Source organism: Myxine glutinosa, chromosome 4 (assembly GCF_964187855.1).
Source record: "Myxine glutinosa chromosome 4, kmMyxGlut1.1, whole genome shotgun sequence".
In the NCBI taxonomy this organism is placed as follows: Eukaryota; Metazoa; Chordata; class Myxini; order Myxiniformes; family Myxinidae; genus Myxine; species Myxine glutinosa.
In genome coordinates, this window is record NC_136264.1 from 141,916,019 (window position 1) to 141,942,032 (window position 26,014).

General features: G+C 45.1%; 1 protein-coding gene across 2 annotated transcripts; it reads left to right on the plus strand.

Annotated features, from left to right (window-relative positions):
• On the plus strand, window positions 1–23,600 carry LOC144891819 (carbohydrate sulfotransferase 9-like). 2 transcript variants are annotated; one of them, XM_078776533.1, is made up of 3 exons: window positions 1–160; window positions 5,009–5,132; window positions 22,342–23,600. In XM_078776533.1, the coding sequence occupies exons 1-3, from the start codon at window positions 79–81 to the stop codon at window positions 23,072–23,074; spliced, it is 939 nt and encodes a 312-aa protein (XP_078632659.1). In that variant the 5' UTR covers window positions 1–78; the 3' UTR covers window positions 23,075–23,600. The 2 variants fall into 2 exon arrangements, 1 of the variants encoding a protein (XP_078632659.1); XR_013623208.1 differs by lacking the exon at window positions 22,342–23,600 and adding an exon at window positions 11,331–12,186 and having other exon boundaries at window positions 16–160.
• The last annotated feature ends 2,414 nt before the right edge of the window (window positions 23,601–26,014 follow it).

Sequence of the window (26,014 nt, forward strand, 5' to 3'; positions counted from 1 at the left end):
GGTGAGACACGCCCCACACACGGTGAGACAATCCAGGGTGACACGGAACGACAAGTTTGTCCCAGACAAGTGATTGCAATGCCTTACTTCAGGATTTCTCATTTCTTTGTCTTCGTGTTGGCATCTCTGTTGGTGACGATTTTCATGTTCATGAAGCCAGGTTGGCTTCATTCAAATACATTTTATAATTTTGTGGTCAATTGATGAGAAAACAGTTAATCTCACTGCAATATTACGATGTGAAATGATTCATCTTTAAAAGTTTGAAGTCGAAAGTGATTTATTTTCGTATCATAAAGTATTTACGGACGGACTGACGGACGACGCGCCATCGCATGAGCTCCGCTAAACTTCGTTCCAGGTGAGCTAACTTCCGCCTGGCATGAGAGCATAGTAGACTTGTTCTCACCCCATCTGATTACAGTGTAGAATTTAAAATCCATTTCGCGTGATATGTTATTCTCCAATAGTTGATCTTCCCCAATATATCTTAAAAGGTTGCCTTTTTGAGGGGAAACACCTTTAGTTGTTATTTATGACTCCCCCATACTTAATGCAGCAAGTTTGGCTTTTATTCAAACTGGCTGCAAATGACCTTTAAGCTCGGCTTTATCTACAACCGAGCTGGATATAACCTTTGATCAATGGTTTAGATTAAATTTACCCACAACTTCTCCCCTTTTGTCACCTCGTGACAAATTTGACAATTTCATTGAAACAATTGATCAATTTAATTCTGCTTTCATGAATAATTCCTTTTCTGTTCGTTTCGGTTCTCAGGTTAATTAATTCTCAAAATTACCTGAAGACCCCAGCCCGAATAGTTTCCATGGGTGTACCCTCTCGTAGTCAGGGCAGGTATGAACAACAAAAATAATCTACAATGCAGGCCACGTGTTCAGCCCTTCATCTGGCAAAATTCCCTTATCCATCACAGCAGTATGTTCATATTGTTCTATTTGCAGGTTTACACACCTTTCTAAAAATTGTGAGGGAGTGTGGAAATCCAATGAGTCAATGCACACCATGCTTGCACATTTCTTGAAAAGATTCCTCACCTTGCATCATGGTGGAAGTAATTTTCCCAGTTCCTTATGCTGGCATGCATTTGATGAGGCACACCATAATTTAGTGATTAGGAGAACAGTGCCAATCAATTTCAAGATAGCAGCATCCCACGCTTTTAAGCCAGCATTGTGTCTGGTGCCATCCTATTTTGCATGACACTAGACCTTCTCTTCCTCAGATGCGAGGCCTCAGCAGGGGAGCCCTTTAGTAGACTTGAGTGTGGAATGATGTATTCCGCATCGCTACTACCATCTTAGACAGCACAGTCCTTTTGGGGGGGTGGGGGGGGGGGGGGGGTACTTAATGATAAATATGGTGGATTCATATGGTACTTGTAATGGGTCATATAACTATTAGAAAAGTTAGTTGGTTTAACCCTTAGATGCAGGAATTGGGCATGCATTTGAGCCTTACAAAATGTCCCACAAGGTTTTTGTTTTATTTGTTGTACAACATAGGTTTCAAATTAAATTGAAGAACAGTGTTCACTGTAGAACAGATGCAGGCGTCATCCAGGGGTCAGGCCTCGAGGCTAACCAGGCCCCAAACACGTACGACTAAACTGACCGACTAATACACAATTTTGCACAAAATGCAAAACACGATGGAACCAGAAACACAGTCGTCACATACACAGCAAAACAAAATACTTACCTTAGAGAAAAAAAAACTTAACTTTGATAGCTGTGGACGAGCTCAGACGACACACAACCTCACCTTGGGAACCAAAAACGGAAGTCCGATCCTTATGAGTTATGAGTTATGACACTTGCAACACCAGCCATGCATTTTTCTCCTCCACTAAATAACATATTTGCCGACCGGAGCCGAACACTACCATTGATGCCACCAGCCGAGTCATCGCAAGGGGTGCGAAGAGTAACCATAAGTAACCATGGCGCATTCGCGCTCTCTCTCTCTCTGTTCCTGGCTGCAGTGGAAGGCAGACGCATCCTTCTCTCTGATCCCGGTGGTGCTGGCTTCCTTACGACTGTGCTCCGTGCCGTGTGCGCCTGAAAGACCTCGTCACTTTGTGGAGCATGGGACAGCGGAGGAGAGAGCTCTGGCTGCCTCGCATGGGTGGCTGGCTGCGGCGCGAGTTCCCACCATTGTGCGTTTCCCGCACAAAGACTCGGGGACCCGTTTGACGGATGACAGGGTTCGAGGGCCGCTGGAGGAGACCAGAGCCGAGTCCAAACAACTGCTACGCACCACATTTATTTTTACTTTCATTTATTTATCCCTGTGTCTGTATTTGGATCCGTGCGGAGACGTCTCAATTTAGGGATTTAGTGTTACCTTTTTATCATGTTGCATTTATTTTCATTAAACCTTTATTTGTTGCCATCCCTGTCCCTGGTGTCCCTGGTCCCTGGTGTTGGGTCCCTGGTGGACTAGCCACCTGGTGGACAAGTCCCTGGTGTTGGGCTTGCGCCTAGGGTGCCAGCTTTGGATCCAAGGATCCTAGGTTCGAATCCCGGTCGATCGCTGAATTAACGCCAGGGGGGTTGACTCAGCCTGTCATCCTTCCGAGGTCAGCTAATTGAGTACCAGTTCACTGGTAATTCCCTGTGTCGTAAAAAGGCAACAAACAGGGTTGGCGGCAGGAAGGGCATCCGGCCGTAAAACATTGCTTCAAAAAGGGGACCAAAAAACAACAACAACCACGGTCCCCGAAAAGGCCAACCCCCGCTTTGCGGGGAAAAATGGCCTCTAAACGGTGGTTTTTAAACCTTTATTTGTTACCTTTTCCATTTCGTGTCTGTCTTGTTAAAATCTGGCATGGGTTCGAGGATGCCCAAATGAAACCCGTGCAGGTAAGCCTTGTAACCCTCCACCCCCGCGCGTGCAAAAGGCACCGCCATAGTTTGAGAAAACGCCTTGTAGTTAAAGCTCGGTTGGCCATCCGTCACCCAGGGAAGTTAATCCCGGGGACACGACAGTATTTAAGCAGATATAGCTTTTACAGTCATCTCAAAGCAGCAAGAACATCTGTTTCCTGTTTATTCAACAGGCAGCACCAAGCAGTTTCAAGCAGACAGTTAAGGCCAGGTGCATTGGCAATTCCTTTTTCAAGCAGAACAAGTCGCTTTGTGAAATAATATTAGTTCGTGGCTTTTTCCAGCAGCTAGATTTTAAACCCAACGTTTGTTCAATTAGAATTCGGAATTAATTTCTAAAGTGTTTTAAATTGCTCCTCCACAGGGGTAAGGTGTTCTATGAACACTCCAGTTTTCAATGTTTTCATTTCCAATTTAATATATGTCAAATGGACAATGTGATGGCTTTCAATTGATTTATAAATGAACAGTGGATTTGAAAATGATGTGGAAGATGAAAAAGAATGATGCCACCAATGTCAATAGGAAAAATATTTCTTCCTTCTGTTACATATTACCTCCACCAAACCCCGGTTACGGTGCACCTCAGAGTCTGCAGCGGGAAAAGATTTGTTATTTTGAGTGTTCTAATAAACCATGGTAAAACCACACCAATGCAATTGTAGAACAAAACAAGTAATTGTATTAATAACTCTCACATACACAATAACAACACTCTTAACGAAAGTACAATGAAAATATCACTTGCATCAAATGAACAATACATATGATGGTACCCATTGCCGGATTAACCATTAGGCAGACAAGGCATGTGCCTTAGGGCCAGCCAAAAATTCGGGCCACAAAAATGGCCCTTTTGTGCATTGAAAGTGATTTGCTCCGAGAACTGGACTTCAGTTCCGTAATTGAAGAGTTTGCAGTTGTAAACGCGCGCAAGGTTACAATCTAAGGTCTAGTAAACTGTAAAGCAAAGTGCCAAATCTGTGTGTGTTGTCATGCATATATTCATACATTGCAAATTGTATAGTCTAAACTAGTTTGAAAGTAGTTTCTTTTCACATTAAATATTTGTCTTTTTTTGTATTAAATATTTTGTTCATGAATCGGTTCATCTTTTGTCTGGGCTCCATTTCCATGAGCCCGAGATCTAATTTAAATTGTTCAGGCCATTCTCTAAAATTTCAAAATGTGCCTTAGGGCCAGCCGAGGCTTAATCCGGCACTGATTGGTACCATCATTCCCCAATGCTCTCAAAGCAATAAACTCACGATACGCCAAACAAACATGAGTGGAATGTAACATTCCCCAAAGTCTGTGCACGGATCCAAACGCTGGTTGAAGCCGTGCAGAATGACAAAACAACAAGCAGGTATTGGCGCGACTGTGGATGAGGAGTTACGAGGTGAGAGGTCGATATGGGAATTGAGCCGATATGGAATCCAACGGCAATCCACACGGTGAGGTCGATATGGCAATCCCAATGACAAGACAAGATGCACCAAGCTGACAGCCTCTTCGAGAACAAAATGGCGTATCGGCCTGTAATGGAGGCGCTGGCTCCCTCCAACAATGACTCACTCTTGGTGATAAAACCTGAGACTCAGGTTTAATAATTGCACTCCCAATACATGACGATGTCGCGGGCAATCCCTTTCCTGGGAAGCCTCAACTCATTCGCCACCAACATAAAAAAGTCCACTCGCAGCCTCGATGCAACTCACGGCTCTATCTCCCTCTCCTCTCCCTGCCGAATGCCGATTGCCGATAACGACTCTCCCAAGCTCCTCCTCTTTGCCGTTTTCTTCCGGTTTGTTTGCCGCGTATTCCTTTTTCCTTCACAAACACTTATTTTCACTTTTTACTAAAGTCATCTCCATTTCACACAAAAATCTTAACAACAATATTACCTGAAATTAAAAATCCTACAAGTATAAAATGGAAGTGACGGATCCATAACGCTTCAATTACAACCAATTAGCCACACTTTCAACAGGAAATAACTTGGTCCTAAAACTACATAAATGAATTGGTCCTAAGTTGGTCCTACCTACTCCTGTACAGCTTGTAATTGTACTAAATGAGCATAAATTGTGTTACAGGTCCTTTTGGAAGCAAGTGGAAGGTTGACACACAGCGAGAAGTAGCCAACAACATCCAAATGGAACAAATAAGACGGAAAGCCATTATTAAATCTGTCTGCAGGCAGAAGAACAGTCAAAAAAGGTAAATACAAATTATGGTGAATATACATGTACACAACACAGTTTCCTTCATTGTTACACGACTTGAGATAATAATAATAATAATTAATAATAATAATTCATTTATTTTGTATAGCGCTTTTCCAGAAGCCCAAAGGCGCTTTGACAGAGTGGAAAACATAATGCATAACAATACATGAAAACAACAATTGCAAAAAGACAAGAATCAAGAAAACAAACAGCAGCGATATACGGCATATATATAAGACAAGAATCAAAAAGACAAGACAAGAATCAATAGGGAAATATTTAAAGCAAAAGGAGGGAGAAGGAGAAGAGATAGTCAGGGGTTAAATGCTGTGGGTTGAATGTTGAATGCAGCGTTGAACAGGTGGGTCTTTAGTGATGTTTTGAATGTGGTGAGTGAGGAGGAGTCTCTGATGGTGTGAGGTAGTGAGTTCCAGAGGGTGGGAGCAGCGATGGAGAAGGCCCTGTCCCCCCAGGATCTGAATTTGGTCCGGATGGAGGGGGTCAGGAGGTTGGTACCAGCAGAGCGGAGGTTGCGGGTGGGAGTGTGTCTGGAGAGGAGGTCAGCCAGGTAGGATGGGGCCAGGTTATGGAGGGCTTTGTATGTCAAGAGGAGGATTTTGTACTGGATTCTCTGGGGGATGGGGAGCCAGTGAAGCTTGTAAAGGACGGGGGTGATGTGGTCACGGGTCCGGGAATGAGTGAGTAGACGGGCAGCGGAGTTCTGAATGTATTGGAGTTTATTGGTGATTTTTGAGGGTGAACCATAGAGGAGGCTATTGCAGTAGTCCAGACGGGAGGTGATGAAGGCGTGGATGAGGGTTTCTGCAGCCGTGGAGGAGAGGGATGAGCGGAGACGGGCAATGTTTTTCAGGTGAAAGAAGGCTGACTTTGTGATCTGTTTAGTGTATTTGTCGAAGGAAAGGGTTTGGTCAAAGATGACGCCAAGATTCCGGATGTGAGGGGAGGTGGATACTGGGATACCGTCGATGTTGAGGGCAAAGTTATGGGTGGATTTTGTGAGCGTTTTTGGGCCAATGATGATTATTTCAGATTTATCACAGTTAAGCTTGAGGAAGTTGATTTGAAGCCAGGATTTTATTTCAGTGATGCAGTTTGTCAGGATAGAGTGGGTGTCGGTGGAGACGGACTTGGTGGAGATGAAAAGCTGGATGTCATCGGCGAAGCAGTGGAATTGGAGACCATGACGGCGGATTAAGTGACCGAGCGGGGACAGGTAAAGGATGAAGAGGAGGGGGCCAAGAACTGAACCTTGGGGGACACCTTGGGGGAGGGGAGCAGTGGGGGATTTGCAGTTATTGATGGAGATGAACTGGCATCTGTCAGAGAGGTATGATTTAATCCAAGAGAGGGCAGTGCCGGTGACGTTAAAGGTGGATTCAAGTCGGGTGAGGAGGATAGTGTGATCGATGGTGTCAAAGGCAGCGCTGAGGTCGAGGAGGACGAGAATGTTGAGGTTGCCAGCGTCAGAGGAGAGGAGAAGGTCGTTGGTGATTTTGAGGAGAGCAGTTTCAGTACTGTGGTTGGAGCGGAATCCGGATTGGAATGTTTCATACAAGTTATTGGCAGAGAGATGATGTTTGAGTTGAGTGGCTACAGCGCGTTCCAAAACTTTTGACAGAAAGGGTAGGTTGGAGATGGGTCTGAAGTTGTTTAGGGTGTCAGGGTTTAGACCAGGTTTTTTTAGAATGGGGGTAACAGCAGCAATTTTGAGGGAAGGTGGGACGATGCCTGTAGACAGGGAGGAGTTTATTGTTGCAATGATAAGTGGAGAGAGAGCAGGGAGGGAGGCTTTGACAAAGCTGGAGGGGATGGGGTCAAGAGTGCAGGTGGCAGTTTTCATTCCTATGAGGAGTTCAGAGAGGTCAGTAGGAGAGATTGGGGAGAACCGAGACAGGGGATGGCAGGACAAGGGGGGGCAGGTGGTTGGAGGGGGAGCGGGTGCGGCGGTGGTCAAGCTGTTGTAGATGTTGTCAATTTTGCGTTGGAAGAAAGAGAGGAAGGAGATGCAGTTGTCTACTGTGAATGACTGGGTGGTGGTGTTCAGGGGGCGGAGGAGTTTGTTTATTGTCGAGAAGAGTGCTTTTGGGTTTCCGGAGCCAGAGTGGATAATTTGAGAGTAGTAGGCAGAGCGGGCGCGGGAGAGGGCATCTTTGTAGTGTTGTATGTGGTCCTTGTAGGCTTGGGAGTGAACTGTGAGACCCGTTTTATTGCGGAGTCTTTCAAGTTGGCGAGCACGAGTTTTCATCAGGTGGAGTTCAGGGGTAAACCAGGGAGCAGAATGGGTGAAAGAAACTGTTTTGGTTTTTACAGGCGCAAGCTGGTCAAGGCAGGAGGAGAGAGTGTGGTTGTAGTAGTCAGTGAGGTCGGAAGGGGTGTGGAGGTCAATGAAGGGAGAAGTGGACATTTTTTCAGAGAGGGTGGATGAGAATGAGGTAGGTGAAAGAGCGTTTAGCTTACGGAAGTTGATTGTGCGATAATGCCTTGGTGTTGGGGCGGGGATGTTGATGGTCAGAGTGATGGCTAAGTGGTCAGAGAGGGTGAGGTCGGAGCCATAGAGATGGTGCAAATTTAATCCAGTGGAGCAGACAAGGTCCAAAATGTGACCACGGATATGGGTAGGAAAGTCGACATGTTGAGTGAGGTTAAAGCAGGTGAGTAAATCAGTGAAGTCAGTGGTTATTGTGGAGTCAGTGGAGTCCATGTGGATATTGAAATCACCAAGGAGGAGGATTGAGGGGGAGAGGGAACATAGCTGGGTCAGAAAGTAGGAGAAGTCAGACAGGAATGATGGGTGTGGTTTGGGAGGGCGGTAGACGACAGCCATGACTGACTGCGTGTGACCAGAGAGTTTTAAAGCCAGGTGTTCAAATGATGGAGCAGATGAGATGGAGATGAGGTTGGTCTTGATGTCTTGACGGTGGATAACGGCAATTCCACCACCTCGGCCCTCCGAGCGTGGTTTATTGACGTAGGAATATCCATTGGGTGTGGTGAGGTTGAGTGTGTAGTAGTCCAGAGGTTGTTGCCAGGTTTCGGTGAGACAGAGAAAGTCCAGTTTGTTATCCAGGATGTATTCGTTCAGGATGAGGCATTTATTGTTGAGGGATCGGGTGTTGAACAGGGTGAGCTTGATGTTGTTTTGAACAGCAGGGATGAATTCAGGTGATTTAGCCAGGGTTCGTAGGCAAGAGGTGCGATCGTGTGGGTTGCTGTGACCAGGTGCGCTGGGACGAAGAGTGAGAGTGCGCTGAGCCGACCAGAGGACGGGGATGGAGTGACCTGATTGCAAATAAACAAACTTGCGACCGGAGCCACGGTGAATGTACCTGGGTCGTCGGAGGAGTCCATTTGATTTGATGGCAGAGATGCATGATGGGGTGGAGCGGGTATTGAGCAGAAGAAGCCTTGCGGCGGAGTACTTCAGAGCCATGCCAGGCAGGAGCGAAGGGACGAGTACGAGGCCAAGGTCGAGGAGGCAAAGCGGCAAACGCAGCGGCAAACGCAGCGGCAAACGCAGCGGCAAACGACTGCAGCCGCTAATCAAGACCACAGCGGCAAACAAGGCCACAAGGCCACCGGCAAACAAGGCCACGGCCACAATCAACGGGAGCGGGCCTTTCGAATTCCGTATTCCGTACCATCAAAAGCAGATTCCGTTATCCAGCCGGAGAACACGCGGCACGTGCGGGTGTGAAAAGGCAGGACAGGTGTGAGATGTCAGGTCAGAAAGGTAGAAGCAGACCCTGTACATCCATCCAGTCGGAGAAGCGGCGAATATGCAACGCCAGCGTCCTCTCGCAACCGAACCCGGTGAATGTTAATATAAGAACAACAAGGAAATAAATAAATACGAGTGTAAAACAATATTTTGCTATTATCTCAGAAAAAACCTTCTGAAAAACTGCTGCTCCAAATAAGACTCCACACGACATAACACTGGAAAACAAAGATTTTGCTACTGGGGTAGAAACATATGTTCTAGACTAAATCGAGTATGCCGATTCTGAATGTGGTCAGAATTTTCTTAGCAGGTCAGGATTTGGAGTTATACATATGGTCCAATTACAGTAGCTTACTCTGGGGGGTGATTTTGAGTGAGCATAAATTATTATTTTTTTGTTTCAATTACGCTTCAATTACAACCAATTAGCCACACTTTCAACATGGAAATAACTTGGTCCTAAAACTACATAAATAACTTGGTCCTAACTTGGTCCTAACTAACTTGGTCCTAACTAACATAACTTGGTCCTAACTTGGTCCAACAATAATTATCCACAACTGTTGTAGAATATTAGTTCTCATAAAAAGAGCTTTGGAATGCACTTTAAATTATTTTAAATGGATGAAAACTGACCAAGGTATGAATTTTTAAGTAAAATTTTCCACACGGCATTACAATTTTGTGTGCCGCTTCCATGCTGAAGAGTTAATAACTTGATACTAAAATGTTTAAAAACAATGTATATATTTACCCTGCGCTCGCGCAGCGAAAAGCAGGGTTCGGCATTCGGGTGCGTACGTGTGGCGCACATGCGTGCGTGTCTGAATTTTAAAAATTCATTTTCTCAGCAACCGTTGGTCCGATTGACACGCAACTTTACCACAGGAGTGCCTTCGCCTGTATAATTTTTTTATTCATAATTATGACGTCATAGGTCATGTGGTACAGATGCCATCTTGGAAAAAAGTTACACCTCTATATCTCCCAAACCACTCAATGGAAAAAATTGAAACATGGCTCATTGTCAAGTACTTCCCATGGGGAATAAGATATGTCGATGATGATGTCATCGGTGCCTTCATTATGACGTTATAATTCGACAAGTACAACGCTTGATCTGATCAGTATGAAAAAGAAAATTCCTCTGCAACTGTTAGTCCGATGGATGCGAACTTTTAAGAATATGAGCGGCTCCTCCTGTATAAATTTTTTTTATTGATAATTATGACGTCATAGGTCACGAGGTACATGCGCCATCTTGGAAAAATCGAAAAAAGTTGCATCTCTATATGTCCAAAACCGCTCCATGGAAAAAATTGAATCATGGCTCATTGTTAAGTACTCCCATTGGGGAATAAGATACGTTAATGATTGTCATCCATACCTTAATTATGACATCATTATTCGACAAGTACAACGCTTGATTCGATCAGTATGAATTTTTTTTCTCTGCAATTCTTGGTCCCATTGACACGAAATTTTCACCAGAGGAGCACCTCCTCCTGTAAAATATATTAATGATAATCATGACGTCATAGGTCATGTGATACAGGCGCAATCTTGTAAAAAAAAAAAACGTTGCACCTCATTATCTCCAAAACCGCTCTATCGAAAAAATTTCAACGTGGCTCATTGTAAAGAACTCCTTAAGGGGAATAAGTGTTGTTAACTATTACGTCATTGGTGCCATAATTATGACGTCATAATTTGACAGGGACAATGCTTAGTCTTATCAGTTTGAAATTTATTGAGCATGATCTACGCAACAATTATATTAGAGAATATAAATTTATGACGTCATCGCTCATGGGTCTGGCACCCTATTGGATCAAAAAAGAAAAAAAAAACGTTCAAAAACAGAAGAGTTGGCTCGCACCAAGTTGACTGCGCAGGGGTAAGTATTCTATGAATACCATCTAGTTCAAGAATGTATCAAGTTTGGAATTCATATCATGCTAATAGTATCAATATATTTTCAGGTTATAACCTAATATATTTTTACTGTATATTTTCAGGTTAGGCATATTATGTTACTACAGGAATCATGAATATGTGAGGCTATGTGAATCACCCTGATAACTTTTGTTATATATCTGTGGGAAATACACTCCACGTAGCCAGTGCAAGAACCTTACCAAGAGGGTGAAAGCTGCTTACAAATATTATTTTGAATGTAAAGTTGGAGACTAAGACAAGAGCTGGGCACCTCATGTTTGCTGCACCATGTGTAACTCGGGCTTACGCAGTGGTTGAGTGGCAAAAGGAAGGGAATGCCTTTTGCTGTGCCAATGATATGGTGTGAGCCAATGAATTATCACACTGACTGCTACTTTTGTATGACAAATATTGCTGGTTTCTCAACGAAAAACAAGTAAAAAATTGTATATCCAGATTGTCAGTCTGCTCTGAATCCGGTCCCCCATTACTTGGATTCTCCTGTGCCAGTTCCACCAGAAGCTGCTGCAGATGAAAGCGATGGCAACTCTGACGATGCTATGGGTGATATGGATGAACTGAATGAACCTGAATCTGAAGAAAAGAAGCCACATTTGCTTAATCAAGCAGCATTAAACGATCTGGTGAGAGACCTGTCATTGTCAAAGGAGAAGACTGAAGTGTTGGGCTCCAGACTACAGCAATACAGCAATTAAGATAGAAAATGATGTTTGTTTCTTTGCTGATGTTAATGGCCTAATGCATGAGCTAAGAAACAAACACGTGCCCGATGAATGGAGACTCGTCATAGACTCCAGCAAAGTTAGCCTCAAAGCTTTTTTGTGCACAGTGGTAACAAAAACCTCCTCTGTTCCTGTAGCTCATGCTGTCGGCATGAAGGAGACATACGAGTCCATGGAAATCCTTCTAAAAGTGATTAAACACTCTGATCATAAGTGGAACATTTGCAGTGATCTAAAAGTGATTTCTCTTCTCCTCGGACTGCAGCGGGGGTACACAAAATACATGTGCTTCTTGTGCCGATGGAACAGCTGCGATGACAGCAATCATTATGTTGTAAAAGACTGGCCTGAAAGGCATGAGCACATATTTAGCAGGTACAATGTGCATCATAAGCCATTGGTAGACCCCCAAAAAGTCTAACTTCTACCACTTCACCTCAAACGTGGCCTGATGAAAAACTTTGTAAAGGCATTGGATCACGACGGTAATGGCTTCCAATATCTCAGAGAGAAGTTTGGCGCAGAGAAAACTGATGCTAAACTCAAAGCAAGCATTTTCGTTGGGCCCCAGATCCGAGAACTGATGTGTGATCCCGAGTTCAAAAATAAACTGAACCCACTTGAGTTTGCAGCATGGGAAGCTTTTTGTTGGTTGTGCAGAACTTTCTTGGTAACCATAGAGCTGAAAAGTATTGTTACAGGCGTCGGGGATGAGGACCTGAGTCCCAAACGTCACTCCCGACCGACTAAGTGTGTTATAGGGTGACTAATGTCAGCGACTCTAAGTACTATCCCCAACCCGCCGGGCCGGGGCCCGCAAGCTGGCCGAGCGGTTTTTGGAAGCTTGAACGTTTGGCTTAGTGCAAAGAGTTTAACCTGCCACACAGGCAGCTCATGGGAGCTTGCAAGCCAATCCGAAAAATGTCAATCAAACAAAATGAAGAACAATAAATTTACTTCACAGAATGCAAAACGATGCAATAAGCAAATCATATAGGTACGACGATGGACTTAATTAATTAACAAGCGTTACGCCTAGGTCCCCCGTCGGTGAAGTGATGTGAGTTGACAAAGTGGAAGACACAGAAAACATGCTATGATATGATATTTCGCTCACAAGGTTCAGACATACATGGAGGCGGCCATCTTGGATTTTCAATCTTTTGATTTCAATTTTCAATCCACCCAATTTTCAATAGCGTTCTTCCTTGTGCCGAGATACACTCACACACCAAATTAGAAGTAGGTACTTCGCTTATCTTTCAAGATATTCTTCTCACAAGATTCAGACATACATGGCGGCGGCCATCTTGGATTTTGACGTGGCGACCCAATTTTCAATAGCGTTCTTCCTTATGTCTAGATACACCCACACACCACATTAGAAGTTGGTACTTCGCTTATTTTTCAAGATATTTCGCTCACAAGGGTCAGACATATATATGGTGGTGGCCATCTTGGATTTTGACGTGGCGACCCAATTTTCAACAGCTTTCTTCCGTATGGCGAGATACACCCACGCACCAAATTAGAAGTTGGTACTTCGCTTATTTTTCAAGATATTCATCTCACAAGTGTCGGACATACATCGTGGTGGCCATCTTGGATTTTGACGTGGCGACCCAATTTTCAATAACCTCCGTCCTTATGCCTAGATACACCGACACACCAGATTAGAAGTTGGTACTTCGCTTATTTTTCAAGATATGCAGGTTACAAGGTTCAGACATACATGGCATCAGACATACATGGCGGCGGCCATCTTGGATTTTGACGTGGCGACCCAATTTTAAACAGCGTTCTTGCTTGTGCCTAGATACACCCACACACCAGATTAGAAGTTGGTACTTCGCTTATTTTTCAAGATATTTCGCTCAAGGTTCAGACATATATATGGTGGTGGCCATCTTTGATTTTGACGGTGCGACCCAATTTTCAATAGCTTTCTTCCTTATGCCGAGATACACCCACACACCAAATAGAAGTTGGTACTTTGCTTATTTTTCAAGATATTCATCTCACAAGTTTCAGACATACATGGCGGCGGCCATCTTGGCTTTTGACGTGGCGACCCGATTTTAAAAAGCATTCTTCCTTGTGCCGAGATACACCCACACACCAGATTAGACGTTGATACTTCGCTTATTTTTCGAGATATTTCGCTCACAAGTTTCAGACATATATATGGTGGCGGCCATCTTGGATTTTGACGTGGCGACCCAATTTTCAATAGCGTTCGTCCTTATACCGAGATACACCCAAACACCAGATTAGAAGTTGGTACTTCGCTTATTTTTCAAAATATTCATCTCAAGTGTCGGACATACATCGTGGTGGCCATCTTGGATTTTGACGTGGCGACCCAATTTTCAATAGCGTTCGTCCTTATGCCGAGATACACCCAAACACCAGATTAGAAGTTGGTACTTCGCTTATTTTTCAAGATATGCAGGTTACAAGGTTCAGACATACATGGCATCAGACATACATGGCGGCGGCCATCTTGGATTTTGACGTGGCGACCCAATTTTAAAGAGCGTTCTTGCTTGTGCCTAGATACACCCACACACCAGATTAGAAGTTGGTACTTCGCTTATTTTTCAAGATATTTCGCTCACAAGGTTCAGACATATATATGGTGGCGGCCATCTTGGATTTTGACGTGGCGACCCAATTTTCAATGGCTTTCGTCCTTTTGCCGAGATACACCCACACACCAAATTAGAAGTTGGTACTTTGCTTATTTTTCAAGATATTCATCTCACAAGTTTCAGACATACATGGCGGCGGCCATCTTGGCTTTTGACGTGGCGACCCGATTTTAAACAGCGTTCTTCCTTGTGCCTAGATACACCCACACACCAGATTAGATGTTGGTACTTCGCTTATTTTTCGAGATATTTCGCTCACAAGTTTCAGACATATATATGGTGGCGGCCATCTTGGATTTTGACGTGGCGACCCAATTTTCAACGGCGTTCATCCTTATGCCGAGATACACCCACACACCAAATTAGAAGTTGGTACTTCGCTTATTTTTCAAGATATTCATCTCACAAGTGTCGGACATACATCGTGGTGGCCATCTTGGATTTTGACGTGGCGACCCAATTTTCAATAGCGTTCGTCCTTATGCCTAGATTCACCCACACACCGGATTAGAAGTTGGTACTTCGCTTATTTTTCAAGATATTTAGGTTACAAGGTTCAGACATACATGGCATCAGACATACATGGCGGCGGCCATCTTTGATTTTGACGTGGGTTGTACCCACACACCAAATTCGAATGTGGTCCTTCGCTTACGCACACACGCACTCAAGGACGGACGGACACATGGACGGAGGGGAAAGCCATAGTCCCCCTTTCGCTCCGCTGAGCGACGGGGGACAATAATGACAGATTGAAACGATCAACACAGGCCACATACAACCGAAACGAAAGGCCGACACAACATCCACACACAACATTCTATCTAACCCAGGGAAGGGAAGGGAAGCAAAGTAATAGCCGGCGAAGCCGGTGTTGTGAATGAACGTGTACGTATTATGTTGAAAAGCCAGATTTTGCTGGATCCCTTGAGAATTTCGAAGCTTTGACGCACCAAAACGCCCTATGGAGGCCGCCATCTTGCGGATGCGGAAGTATGCATAACAATTGCGAAAAAGTTCAATATGAGTTTGTTTCACCCGTCTGTTTTTGATTCACAATCTAATGCACCTCTAATTTGTAATTAAAATACTTTAAGACCAACCTCGTTCCCCGGGCCCGCACGGGCCCTGGTTATCTTCAACGAAAATCGTCCCCAAACACTGGAACCAATGAGATTCGAGCATTTTAAAAAACATTTCAAAAAAGCTTTTTACCACATTTCGGACGCTGAAAACGGCGTCAAACATTCTAAAATTGACGAAGAATTATTTTTTAGAAATCTCGCGGCCGTAGGGGTTAGTTTTTCACGGCCGGAAATATCCGAAGTTGAGACGGAATTCACCCAATTAATCAAGAAGGAAATTTTAATCTCATCCAGAATGCAAATGGTGTCATTTTGAACTAGGTACGGTACCTACTACACCTACCAACTACCTAACCTACTGATGCCATAGTGATGGGTAAAATTGCGGCTTTGCAGTCGGGTACTAGTAAAATAATATTTGCAGGGAATTTAAATAAAACGGGATATGAGGATGGGGATGGAATGGGGTTGAGGCCTGTTTGAAGAGCAGGTTCATCAACGTTCGTCAGAGCGGGACTTGGCGGGAACAAACGTGAATGGACCAGTCAGCACGCCCTGCGACTCATTTCTCCTTTGATCCCTTTCCTTTTGTCAACCTCCTTCATACAACACAGCAAATCCCTCAGCTCAGAAAGATCGTAGAGGTCGAGTCTCTCACACCAACAAGCTCTCTGAAGCCGTTCACACCACGAGCAAGGATCGCTTTTTCACCACCCCACCAAGAGCCACTCTTCTTCTTCTCTCTATTCTTTTCCCGCACTTTCTCTTGCTTGAAAGCAAAAGGGTTGAATCCTTCCTAAAGCTGTTTTTGTGCAACACCACCAACAGTCAAAATCATATGGCGCAAAGGGAGTCGATATGGGGTAAACTTTAAGAAAAAGGAAAAAGAAATAGGAAAAGGTCCTATTTGGGGATCCACAGCTGAACTGGCACTTCTATGCAATACACCCTAAACAACACGACTCCTAAATGATTGACATTCCCACAAATGTAACAGTATTCTGAATTAGTGGATCACATGCAAAAGGCATATCAGCGAATGGGCTGTAGGATATCTCTTAAAATGCACTTCTTCTTGTATTCTCATCTTCATTTTTTCTCACCTAATCTGGGTGAGGTAAGCGATGAGCATGGCAAAAGGTTCCACCAAGACATTTCGGTCATGGAAACGAGGTATCATAAAGGCCAGTTCAACCCAAACATGATGGGTGATTACTGCTGGTTCTTACAACGTGAGACCAATTCCACACACAAGCGCAAGAGCAAGTGTCTCACACACTTCTGAACACGTCTGAACAGGGCCGACGCTGACTAGATTGCAAGTTAGAGTGTAAACCTGAAGTGTTGTTCCTGAAACACTCACAATGGAGCAGATTTAACAATTAAGTTTACACCCTTGCGAAGATTACCATGTTCTAATGTTTTATTAACTTCTTTTTCTGCAACTTGTTTATGTTCTTGGTTTGTATACTAGACATTATACACGGAGATTAATCCTTGTTATAATATTATTTATGACGTGAAAGTAATTACTAATCACTTTTTTTTTCTTTTTCTTTTTTTGTATACAGAGTCGAGGCTCGTGAAAGAGCTAACATTTATCAAACAAACAAATCAAACAAACAAGCAAACAAAGTATATAAAAAGGGGAGCGGTCGACAAGATGGGGAGAGAAGGGGAGGAAGCACACAAACACAACACCCGAGAGCAGGGACATCGGGAGATGTTTTTGGAGGGGGAGGGCCTGGGGGGAGGCAGGATAGGTATAAAACGCAAGGACACCAAGGACTTCCAGGAAAGAAGTCAAAAGTCACCTCAAAAAAGTGGTTTGGGGTGAAATTAGCGGGGGTAGAAAAGATCAAGGTTTTGGATTGGGGAAGATAAGAGGTGGTGGTGAACAGCCGTTTTAAAGACCTGGAGGGAGGAGTGGGATTGAAGAGAGTGAGGGAGTTTGTTCCAGAGGTGGGAGAAAAGAGGAATGAAGGAGTGAAGGTGAGCAGAGAGTCTTGATTTTGGCAGTTTAACCACAAGAGGGTTGCAGGCAGATCTTGTGCGACCTGCAGGAATATTTGGGGGACAGCCCAGAGAGAGCTGGGGGAGCAAGGCCAGAGAGGAGCCTTTTTTAAGTTGTATACTGAATCGAGGCTCGTGAAAGAGCTAACATTTATTTCACAAACAAATCAACCAGACAAACAAAATATATAAAAGAGGAAGCGGATGACAAGATGGGGAGAGAAGGGGAAGCACACAAACACACAAACACACAACATTTGAGAGCAGGGAGAAGTGTGGGAGGGAGAGGGCTTGGGGGCAAGAGGCGTCGGAAGGGGGGGGGGGGGGGAGAGGTATAAAACACAAGGGGACCGAAATTAGCGGGGGTAGAAAAGATCAAGGTTTTGGATGGGGGAGGATAAGAGATGGTGGTGAACAGCTGTTTTAAAGACCTGGAGGGTGGAGTGGGATTGAAGAGAGTGAGGGAGTTTGTTCCAGAGGCGGGAGAAAAGAGGAATGAAGGAGTGAAGGTGAGCAGAAAGTCTTGATTTTGGCAGTTTAGCCATAAGAGGGTTGCAGGCAGATCTTGTGCGACCTGTAGGAATACTTGGGGAACAGAGCCGAGAGAGAGCTCGGGGGGGGGGGGGGGGGGGGCAAGGCCAGAGAGGAGTCGGTAGAAGACGGAAATATCACCAACCTGCCTGCGGTGAGTGAGTGAAAGGCCCTTGGAGCTAGCTTCATCGCGGGAGATTCCAATAGAAGACGGAAAGACCACTAACCTGCCTGCGGTGATTAAGTGAAAGGCCCTCGGAGATAGCGTCATCGCGGGAGATTCCAATGATTCTGAACGCTTTGGTTTCAACAGCGTGAAGACGAGCTAGGTGTGAGGCAGGAGCACCAGCCCAGAGGGGAGAGCAGTACTCCATTGAGCTGCTGATGAAAGCCTTGTATGTGGTGAGGAGCTCAGGTGTGCCAAGGAAGGACTTCGCACGACGGAGGATGCCCAGTCGGCGACTGGCTTTGGAGGCCAGCTTGGAAATGTGGTTTTCCCAGGAAAGATCATGGCAGATAGTGAGACCCAAAAGCTTGAGTGACAGAACTTCTTGGAGAGGACTATTCAGAAAGTAGATGGGAGGGTTGTCCAGTCGGTCTTTTTCGGAAAGACATCGCAAGAGTGTGAGATTTGTCAGGCTTGAAAGACATGTTCCACTTGTTTGCCCAGTCTGTGATTTTGTCCAGGTCTGCAGAGAGTGAGGAGGCTGCAGACTGCCGATCTGAGGGATGAGGAATGGAGCGGCAGAGAGTGGAGTCATCAGCAAAGAGATAGAGAGGATTTTCAAGAGAGTCAGAGAGATCATTGATGAAGACCAGAAAAAGCACAGGGCCCAGAACACTGCCTTGGGGAACTCCAGCCTGAACAGAAAGAGGAGATGAGAGAAACCCATTCAGGGCCACACGTTGACTACGACTAGAGAGGAAGTCCACCAGCTATGCGTGGAGATTTCCATGGATACCAAAGGAGGAGAGTTTGGTGAGCAGAGCGGGGTGCCAGACCGTATCGAAGGCACGTGATATGTTGAGGGAGACAGCTCTAATTTCCTGTTTGGCATTGAGGACCTCCATCCATTGTTGAGACAGCAGAAGCAGCATGCCCAGAGTAGAGCGACCTGGTCTGAAACCAAATTGATGATCAGAGATCAAGCCATTGGAGAAGAGGAAAGATTTCATATCTGAAGCAATGATGGATTCCATGACTTTGCTGATAATTGGGAGAAGGCTGATTGGTCTGTAGTTGCTAGGATCTGTTTTTGCACCTTTTTTGTGCAAAGCGGTGATGTTGGCTGATTTCCAAGCAGATGGCAGTTGACCTTGAGCAAAAGAGAGGGTGAAGAGAACAGAGAGAGGGAGTGAAAGAGCAGAAGAACAGGATTTTAGGACCCGTGGGCTGATGCCGTCAGGTCCAGTTGCAGAATCAGAGTCGAGGGTTGACAGAAACTTTTCCACCTTGTCAGGAGGAAAGGACACGGAGTTCAGGAGCAGCTGGGTACGACTGGGTATGGAGGGTACAGAGAGGGATGGGTTTGGGACACAAGATTTAGAGGCAAACACAGAGTTGAGGCATTCAGCTTTTTCACGTGCGGAGTCAGCTGTGTAGCCATTTGAGGTAAGGGAGGGGATGGAGGGGGAACAAACACCAGAAACAGATTTGACCAGACGCCACCAGGATTTGGAAGAGGGAGACAGATAAGAGAGTTCGGTCTTGAGAACGGAGAGATATTGTTTCCTGGCTCTCCTGAGGGTGGACACACACTTGTTTCGGGCTTTGTGAAAGGAAATGAGATTTCCTTCCGTTGGATTTGCTTTCCAGGAGACGAAGGCAAGTTGTTTCTGGGCAACAGCCTCACCACAAGATTCCGTGTACCATGGATGGGAGGAAGGGTATGACAACTGAAGACGAGATGGGATAAATCTGTGCATGAGAGAGAGCAATTTACTTTGGAAGAATTCCCAGGATGAGTTGATGTCAGAGGTGGTCGAGATGGGAGACCAGTCCAGATGACTGATGGCTGCTTGAAGACCGTGCCAGTTGGCCTGAGTGAAATGCCAGACTCGTCGACGCTGAGCAGGCTCCCTGAGAATGGTCAGAGAGATGTCACTTTAACAAGGACATGATCAGATGATCCTATTGGAGCAGAAGAAGAGCAGCAGACATTTTCAGGGAAGTTAGTCATAACCAGGTCCAGAAGAGAAGATGCTCCATTGACTGAGATCCGGGTCGGGAAATTGACAGATTGTGTCAGTCCCAGTGAGTCGCAGAAGTCCTTTGCTGAGGAGCCATGGCTGGTGAGAGAGGTACCCACACCCAGCCAACTGGCATGGTGACAATTGAAATCACCACATATGAGGAAGAGAGAGTTGGGATTAGTAGATAGAAGTTGGTCCATATTATCAGACAGCGAGATGTAGATGGAGTCATCACTGTTTGGTGGACGGTACAACACACATATGAACAAGAGGTGGGAGCGAAGGGGAAGCCATAGCCAGAGGTATTCCTGGGGTTTAGGTGGAGAGAGTGCAGTGCATTGCGAGTGAGGAAGAGAGTTTTTGATAAAGATAGCAACCCCACCTCCAGGATGAGGCTCAGGTCTATCATACCGGAGGAGGGAGTAACCCGGGAGAGATACTAAGGAATCAGAGACATCATGAAGGTGGAAAGTTTCTGTTAAGCAGATCACGTCTGGTTTGACAGAAGCAACCTGTATGGAGAGATCAGTTAAGTTTGAACGAAGGCCCCGGATGTTTGAGGTCCATACCGTTAATGAAGAGGAAGGGGGAGCATCGGATACAGAACAGGGGGGAGGAGGGGTAGGGTAAGATGTGGAAGAGGTGGAAGAGGTCGGGAGAGCTGTTGAAGGTGCGTCAGAGATTTCAGAATAGCTCGGAGAAAGGGAAGGATGGGGCGGACAAAAGGTTTGATGGTGATTGGGTGAGGGACAATGAGGTGTTATTTGAGGAGGGGGAAGAGCGAGGCAGAAGGTTGGGGGAGATGGAGGTGAGAGTTGGAAGGGGGAAGAAGCGGGGAGGACGCTTTGAGGAGGGGGAGTGAGAGGGGGGAAATTGAGAAGAAATGAGGGTGGGGAGATTTGAAGGGGAGGGGCGAGGGGGGACTTTGGGAGGGAAGGGACAAGGGGAGGGATTTGAAAGGGATGGGATATGGGGGAGATTTGGAGGGGAGGGGTGAGGGAGGAGTCTAGGAGGGGAGGGGCGAGGGGGAGTCTTGGAGGGGAGGGGTGAGGGGGTAGTTTAGGAGGGAGGGGGCAAGGGGGAGATTTGAAAGGGATGGGTGATGGGGAGGATTAGGAGGGGAGGGGAAAGGGGGAAGATTTGAAAGGGATGGGTGATGGGGAAGATTTGGAGGGGAGGGGTGATGGGGAAGATTTGGAGGGGAGGGGTTATGGGGAAGATTTGGAGGGGAGGGGTGAGATTGGATTTTAGAAAGTGTACGATTAATGGGAAAACGAACATTTATTGCAAAATGAGTTTCTTGTGACCTTCGAGTCAAAAATACGTTTAAGGACGCTGGATGGAGGATGGAGTGCAGGAGAGTTTAGGGAATGTAGAAAAAAGGCACTATAAGAGATGGAATTTTTTTTTGGGATGAATAGATTTGGTGAGCAAGTCGAAAGCAGCCTTTCAAAAGAAGAAGAAGAAAAAGGTGTTATAATATACGACGGAATACAGAACTTGAGGGGAAAGTGTAAACATTGTAAGGTTAATAACAGTGAAAACTATCTGGGGAAATGGGGGAGAAACACGTGGTCGAAGAACGAACGAACGAATAAGAACGAATAAACGAATGAGAACAAAGAATAAGAACAGAGAAGGAAATGTTTTTTTTTTTTGTTTTTTTAGTTGAGATTTACACAAGGAAGTAGGCTATGGGGTGAAAAGACTGGGAAAACAGAGAACGAAAGTTATTGGAGCACAAACGACGGACCGCTGAGAGAAAAACAAAGCCTCAAGGTTGTACACTGTACAAGGCCTCAAGACACGACACGAATTAAAACGATTTTCAATACAGGTATGAAAGGTTTGCACCGAAAATCTTCCTCGGGACACAATATACGTACACACACCATAAAATAAATACAGTTATAACGAAAATACAAATGGGAACAATTACTTAACTTCGATTTCGATGGAGAGCGTGGAGAGCTGCGAATACACGAAACCTCGACGGCAAGACCGGAAGCCAATCACTGATATTAGATGTACAATATGGGGATCTGCAATAATAAAGTATCTAATATAGCATGCCGAGTATCATTAATATATATATATATATACATATTTTGAAAACCTGACGTGCTGGCTAAATTCTGACTGCAGATTTGAAATCAGCGGCCCAGATTTAGCCAAGAACACCTGCATTTCCCTGAGTAGCAGACGAAAAGTTTTTTTTGTTGCCCAGTGTGGAGAGCATTCTTCAATTGCATTATAATGCATTCTTCAATTTAATATTTTCCATGTCTCCATTTGCTGAAACCAGTGAGAACATCAACCGAAATAAGCTGCAAAGAATAATTGTCGAAGACGACTTTCAGCTGCTGTACTGTGAGGTGCCCAAGGTGGGTTGCACCAACTGGCGTCGATTATTGCTTACACTTGGTGGTCATGTGAAAGTCCCACCTGAGTCACTAACAGGGAAGTATGTACATTCCAGTCAAGCTCTGCGCTCGCTTTCCTCTTACAGTGAAGATGAAATACGTGTGCGGCTCCAGAACTATACCAAGTTCTTGTTCGTACGTGAGCCCTTCACCCGCCTGGTCTCTTGTTACCGCAGTAAGATGGAGCGACCCAATCCTTATTACCATAATTATGTAGGTCGTATGATCCTAAGAGAGTTTCGGCCCAATGCCGATAAATCTCTACTTGCCACTGGTGATAATGTAACTTTTTCTGAATTTGCCCAATTTGTCATCCAACATAATAATTTCAATGATGGGCACTGGTTTCCCATTGAAAATATCTGTTATCCCTGTGATATTAACTATGACTTCATTGGGAAAATTGAACATATTTCTGTTGAAGCACCATGGTTCTTGGAGAGTGTTGGAGTGCCTCTTTCATACTCACGCCATAAGGCGACAAATGATCCAAGGACTGATGTGGCTTTGACAAAGCACTTTGTGCAACAACTAAGCCATGAGCAACGCAAGGCACTATATAAATTTTATCAGCGAGATTACGAGATATTCAACTATTCCCGTCCAGAATTGTAGGTTTATACCACAGATACGGCAACGTTTGGTATTGGTTGAGCATGTTGAAGTCAGAGGCTAACTAAATCAGAATTATATTCAATAATAGTTTTGTGATCATTAAAATATTTTATTTTAACTTGTATTCGGTGAAAATAATTGAATGAATCAATCTAAGAGATGGAAATACAGGGAAATATAACAAAATATATGAATTCGTACAGAAAAAAAACATATAGGTCATCAGATCCATGTTGCATCATTTCAAAATGCAAGGTTTGCACGTGAAGGAGACACTACATGCAATAAACTGTGGCCACACTCCTTGTTTGGTGTATGTGAAACTGAGAATATTATTATTATAGAGCAAACGTATGTGGTTATGTCGTTACGTATATATGCGGCCAAAACGTCTTCTTCTTCAAATAAAATTATTACCCTCTTAATTAACCATCTTAATTACGTTTTGACTGCTGAGACACCTCAGACCTTTGACGACCCTTTAATTCCACCAAGACCCTGAAGACCCAAAACACCCCAAAGACCCAAAATACCCTTGAAGGCCCTGAGACTCAAAAAGACCCTAAAGACCCAAATGGCCCCAAATACCCAAAAGACTCTGAAGACCCAAAAGACCCCAAAGACCCAAAACACCCCGAAGACCCAAAAGACCCCAAACACCCAAAACACCCCGAAGACCCAAAACACCCCAAAGACCCAAAACACCCCGAAGACCCAAAACACCCCGAAAACCCAAAACACCCCGAAGACCCAAAACACCCCGAAGACCCAAAACACCCCAAAGACCACAAAGACCCAAAACAACCCAAAGACCAAAAATACCCTTGAAGGCCCTGAGGCTCAAAAAGATCCTAAAGTCCCAAAATGGCCCCAAAGACCCAAAAGACCCCAAAGACCGAAATCACCCCGAAGACCCAAAAGACCCTGAATACCTCAAAGACCCCAAAGACCCAAAATACCCTTAAAGGCCCAGAGGATCTGAAAGACCCAAATGGTGCCGCAGACCCAAAATACCCAAAATACCCAAAAGACCCCGAAGCCCAAAAGACCCTGAAGACCCAAAACACCCCGAAGACCCAAAACACCCCGAAGACCCAAAACACCCCGAAGACCCAAAACACCCCAAAGACTCAAAACACCCCGAAGACCCAAAACACCCAAATCTCCCAGAAGACCACAAAGACCCTTAAAGACCCTGAAGACCCCAAAGTCCCTGAAGACCCCAAAGACCCAGAAGACCCAAAACACTCCAAAGACCCAAAATACCCTTAAAGGCCCAGAGGATCCAAAAGACCCTGAAGACCCAAATGGTGCCAAAGACCCTGAAGACCCAAAGACCCTTAAAGACCCAGAGTAACCAAAAGACCCATAAGACCCAAAAGCCCCTTAAGGCACTGAAGACCCAAAATACCTCAAAGACTCTGAAGACCCAAAAGACACCAAAGACCCAAAACCTGAAGAACCAAAAGACACCGAAGACCCAAAACACCACGAAGACCCAAAACACCCCAAAGACCCAAAGACCCTTAAAGACCCAGAGTAACCAAAAGACCCATAAGACCCAAAAGCCCCTGAAGGCACTGAAGACCCAAAATACTCCAAAGGCCCCAAAGACCCAAAACACCCCGAAGAACCAAAACACCCCGAAGACCCAAAACACCCCGAAGACCCAAAAGACCATGAAGACCCAAAATATCATGAAGACCCAAAACACCCTGAAGACCCAAAACACCCTGAAGACCCAAAAGACCCTGAAGACCACAAAGACCCTGAAGACCCAAAACACCCCAAAGACCCAAAATACCCTTAAAGGCCCAGAGGATCCAAAAGACCCTGAAGACCCAAATGGCGCCAAAGACCCAAAATACCCCGAAGACCCAAAAGACCCGGAAGACCCAAAATACCCCGAAGACCCAAAATACCCCAAAGACCCAAAATACCCCAAAGACCCAAAATACCCCAAAGACCCAAAATACCCTTGAAGGCCCAGAGTAACCAAAAGACCCCAAAGGCACTGAAGACCCCGAAGACCCAAAACACCCTGAAGACCCAAAACACCCCGAAGACCCAAAACACCCCGAAGACCCAAAAGACCTGGAAGACCCAAAAGACCATGAAGACCCAAAACACCCTGAAGACCCAAAACACCCTGAAGACCACAAAGACCCTTAAATACCCTGAAGACCCCAAATATTCAAAGACCCCAAATACCCTGAAGACCCAAAACACCCCAAAGACCCAAAATACCCTTAAAGGCCAAGAGGATCCAAAAGATCCTGAAGACCCAAATGGCGCCAAAGACCCAAAATACCCCGAAGACCCAAAAGACCCAGAAGACCCAAAATACCCCGAAGACCCAAAATACCCCAAAGACCCATATTACCCCAAAGACCCAAATTACCCTTGAAGGCCCAGAGTAACCAAAAGTCCCTTAAGACCCAAAAGCCCCTGAAGGCACTGAAGACCCCAAAGACCCTGAAGGTCCCAAAGACCCAAAAGACCCTGAATAACCAAAAGACCCCGAAGACCCCAAAGACCCCGAAGACCAGAAAGACACCATGAAGACCCAATACACCTTGAAGACCCAAACCACCCTGAAGACCCCAAAGATCCTTAAAGACCCTTTAGACCCAAAAGACCTGTAAATACCCCTGAAGAACCAAAATACCCCAAAGACTCTTAAAGACTCAGAGGAAGCAAAAGACCATTAAGACCCAAAAGCCCCTGAAGACACCGAAGACCCAAAATACCCTAAAGACCCTGAAGACCCAAAACACCCCAAAGACCAAAAATACCCTCAAAGGCCCAGAAGACACAAAACACCATGAAGACCCAAAATACCCCAAAGACACCGAAATGGTCAAAGATGCCTATCCCTCTGAAATGACGTGTGGTGAGGCGCACGGAGCGCACAAAGTCACGCTTGTGTGAATAATGGAG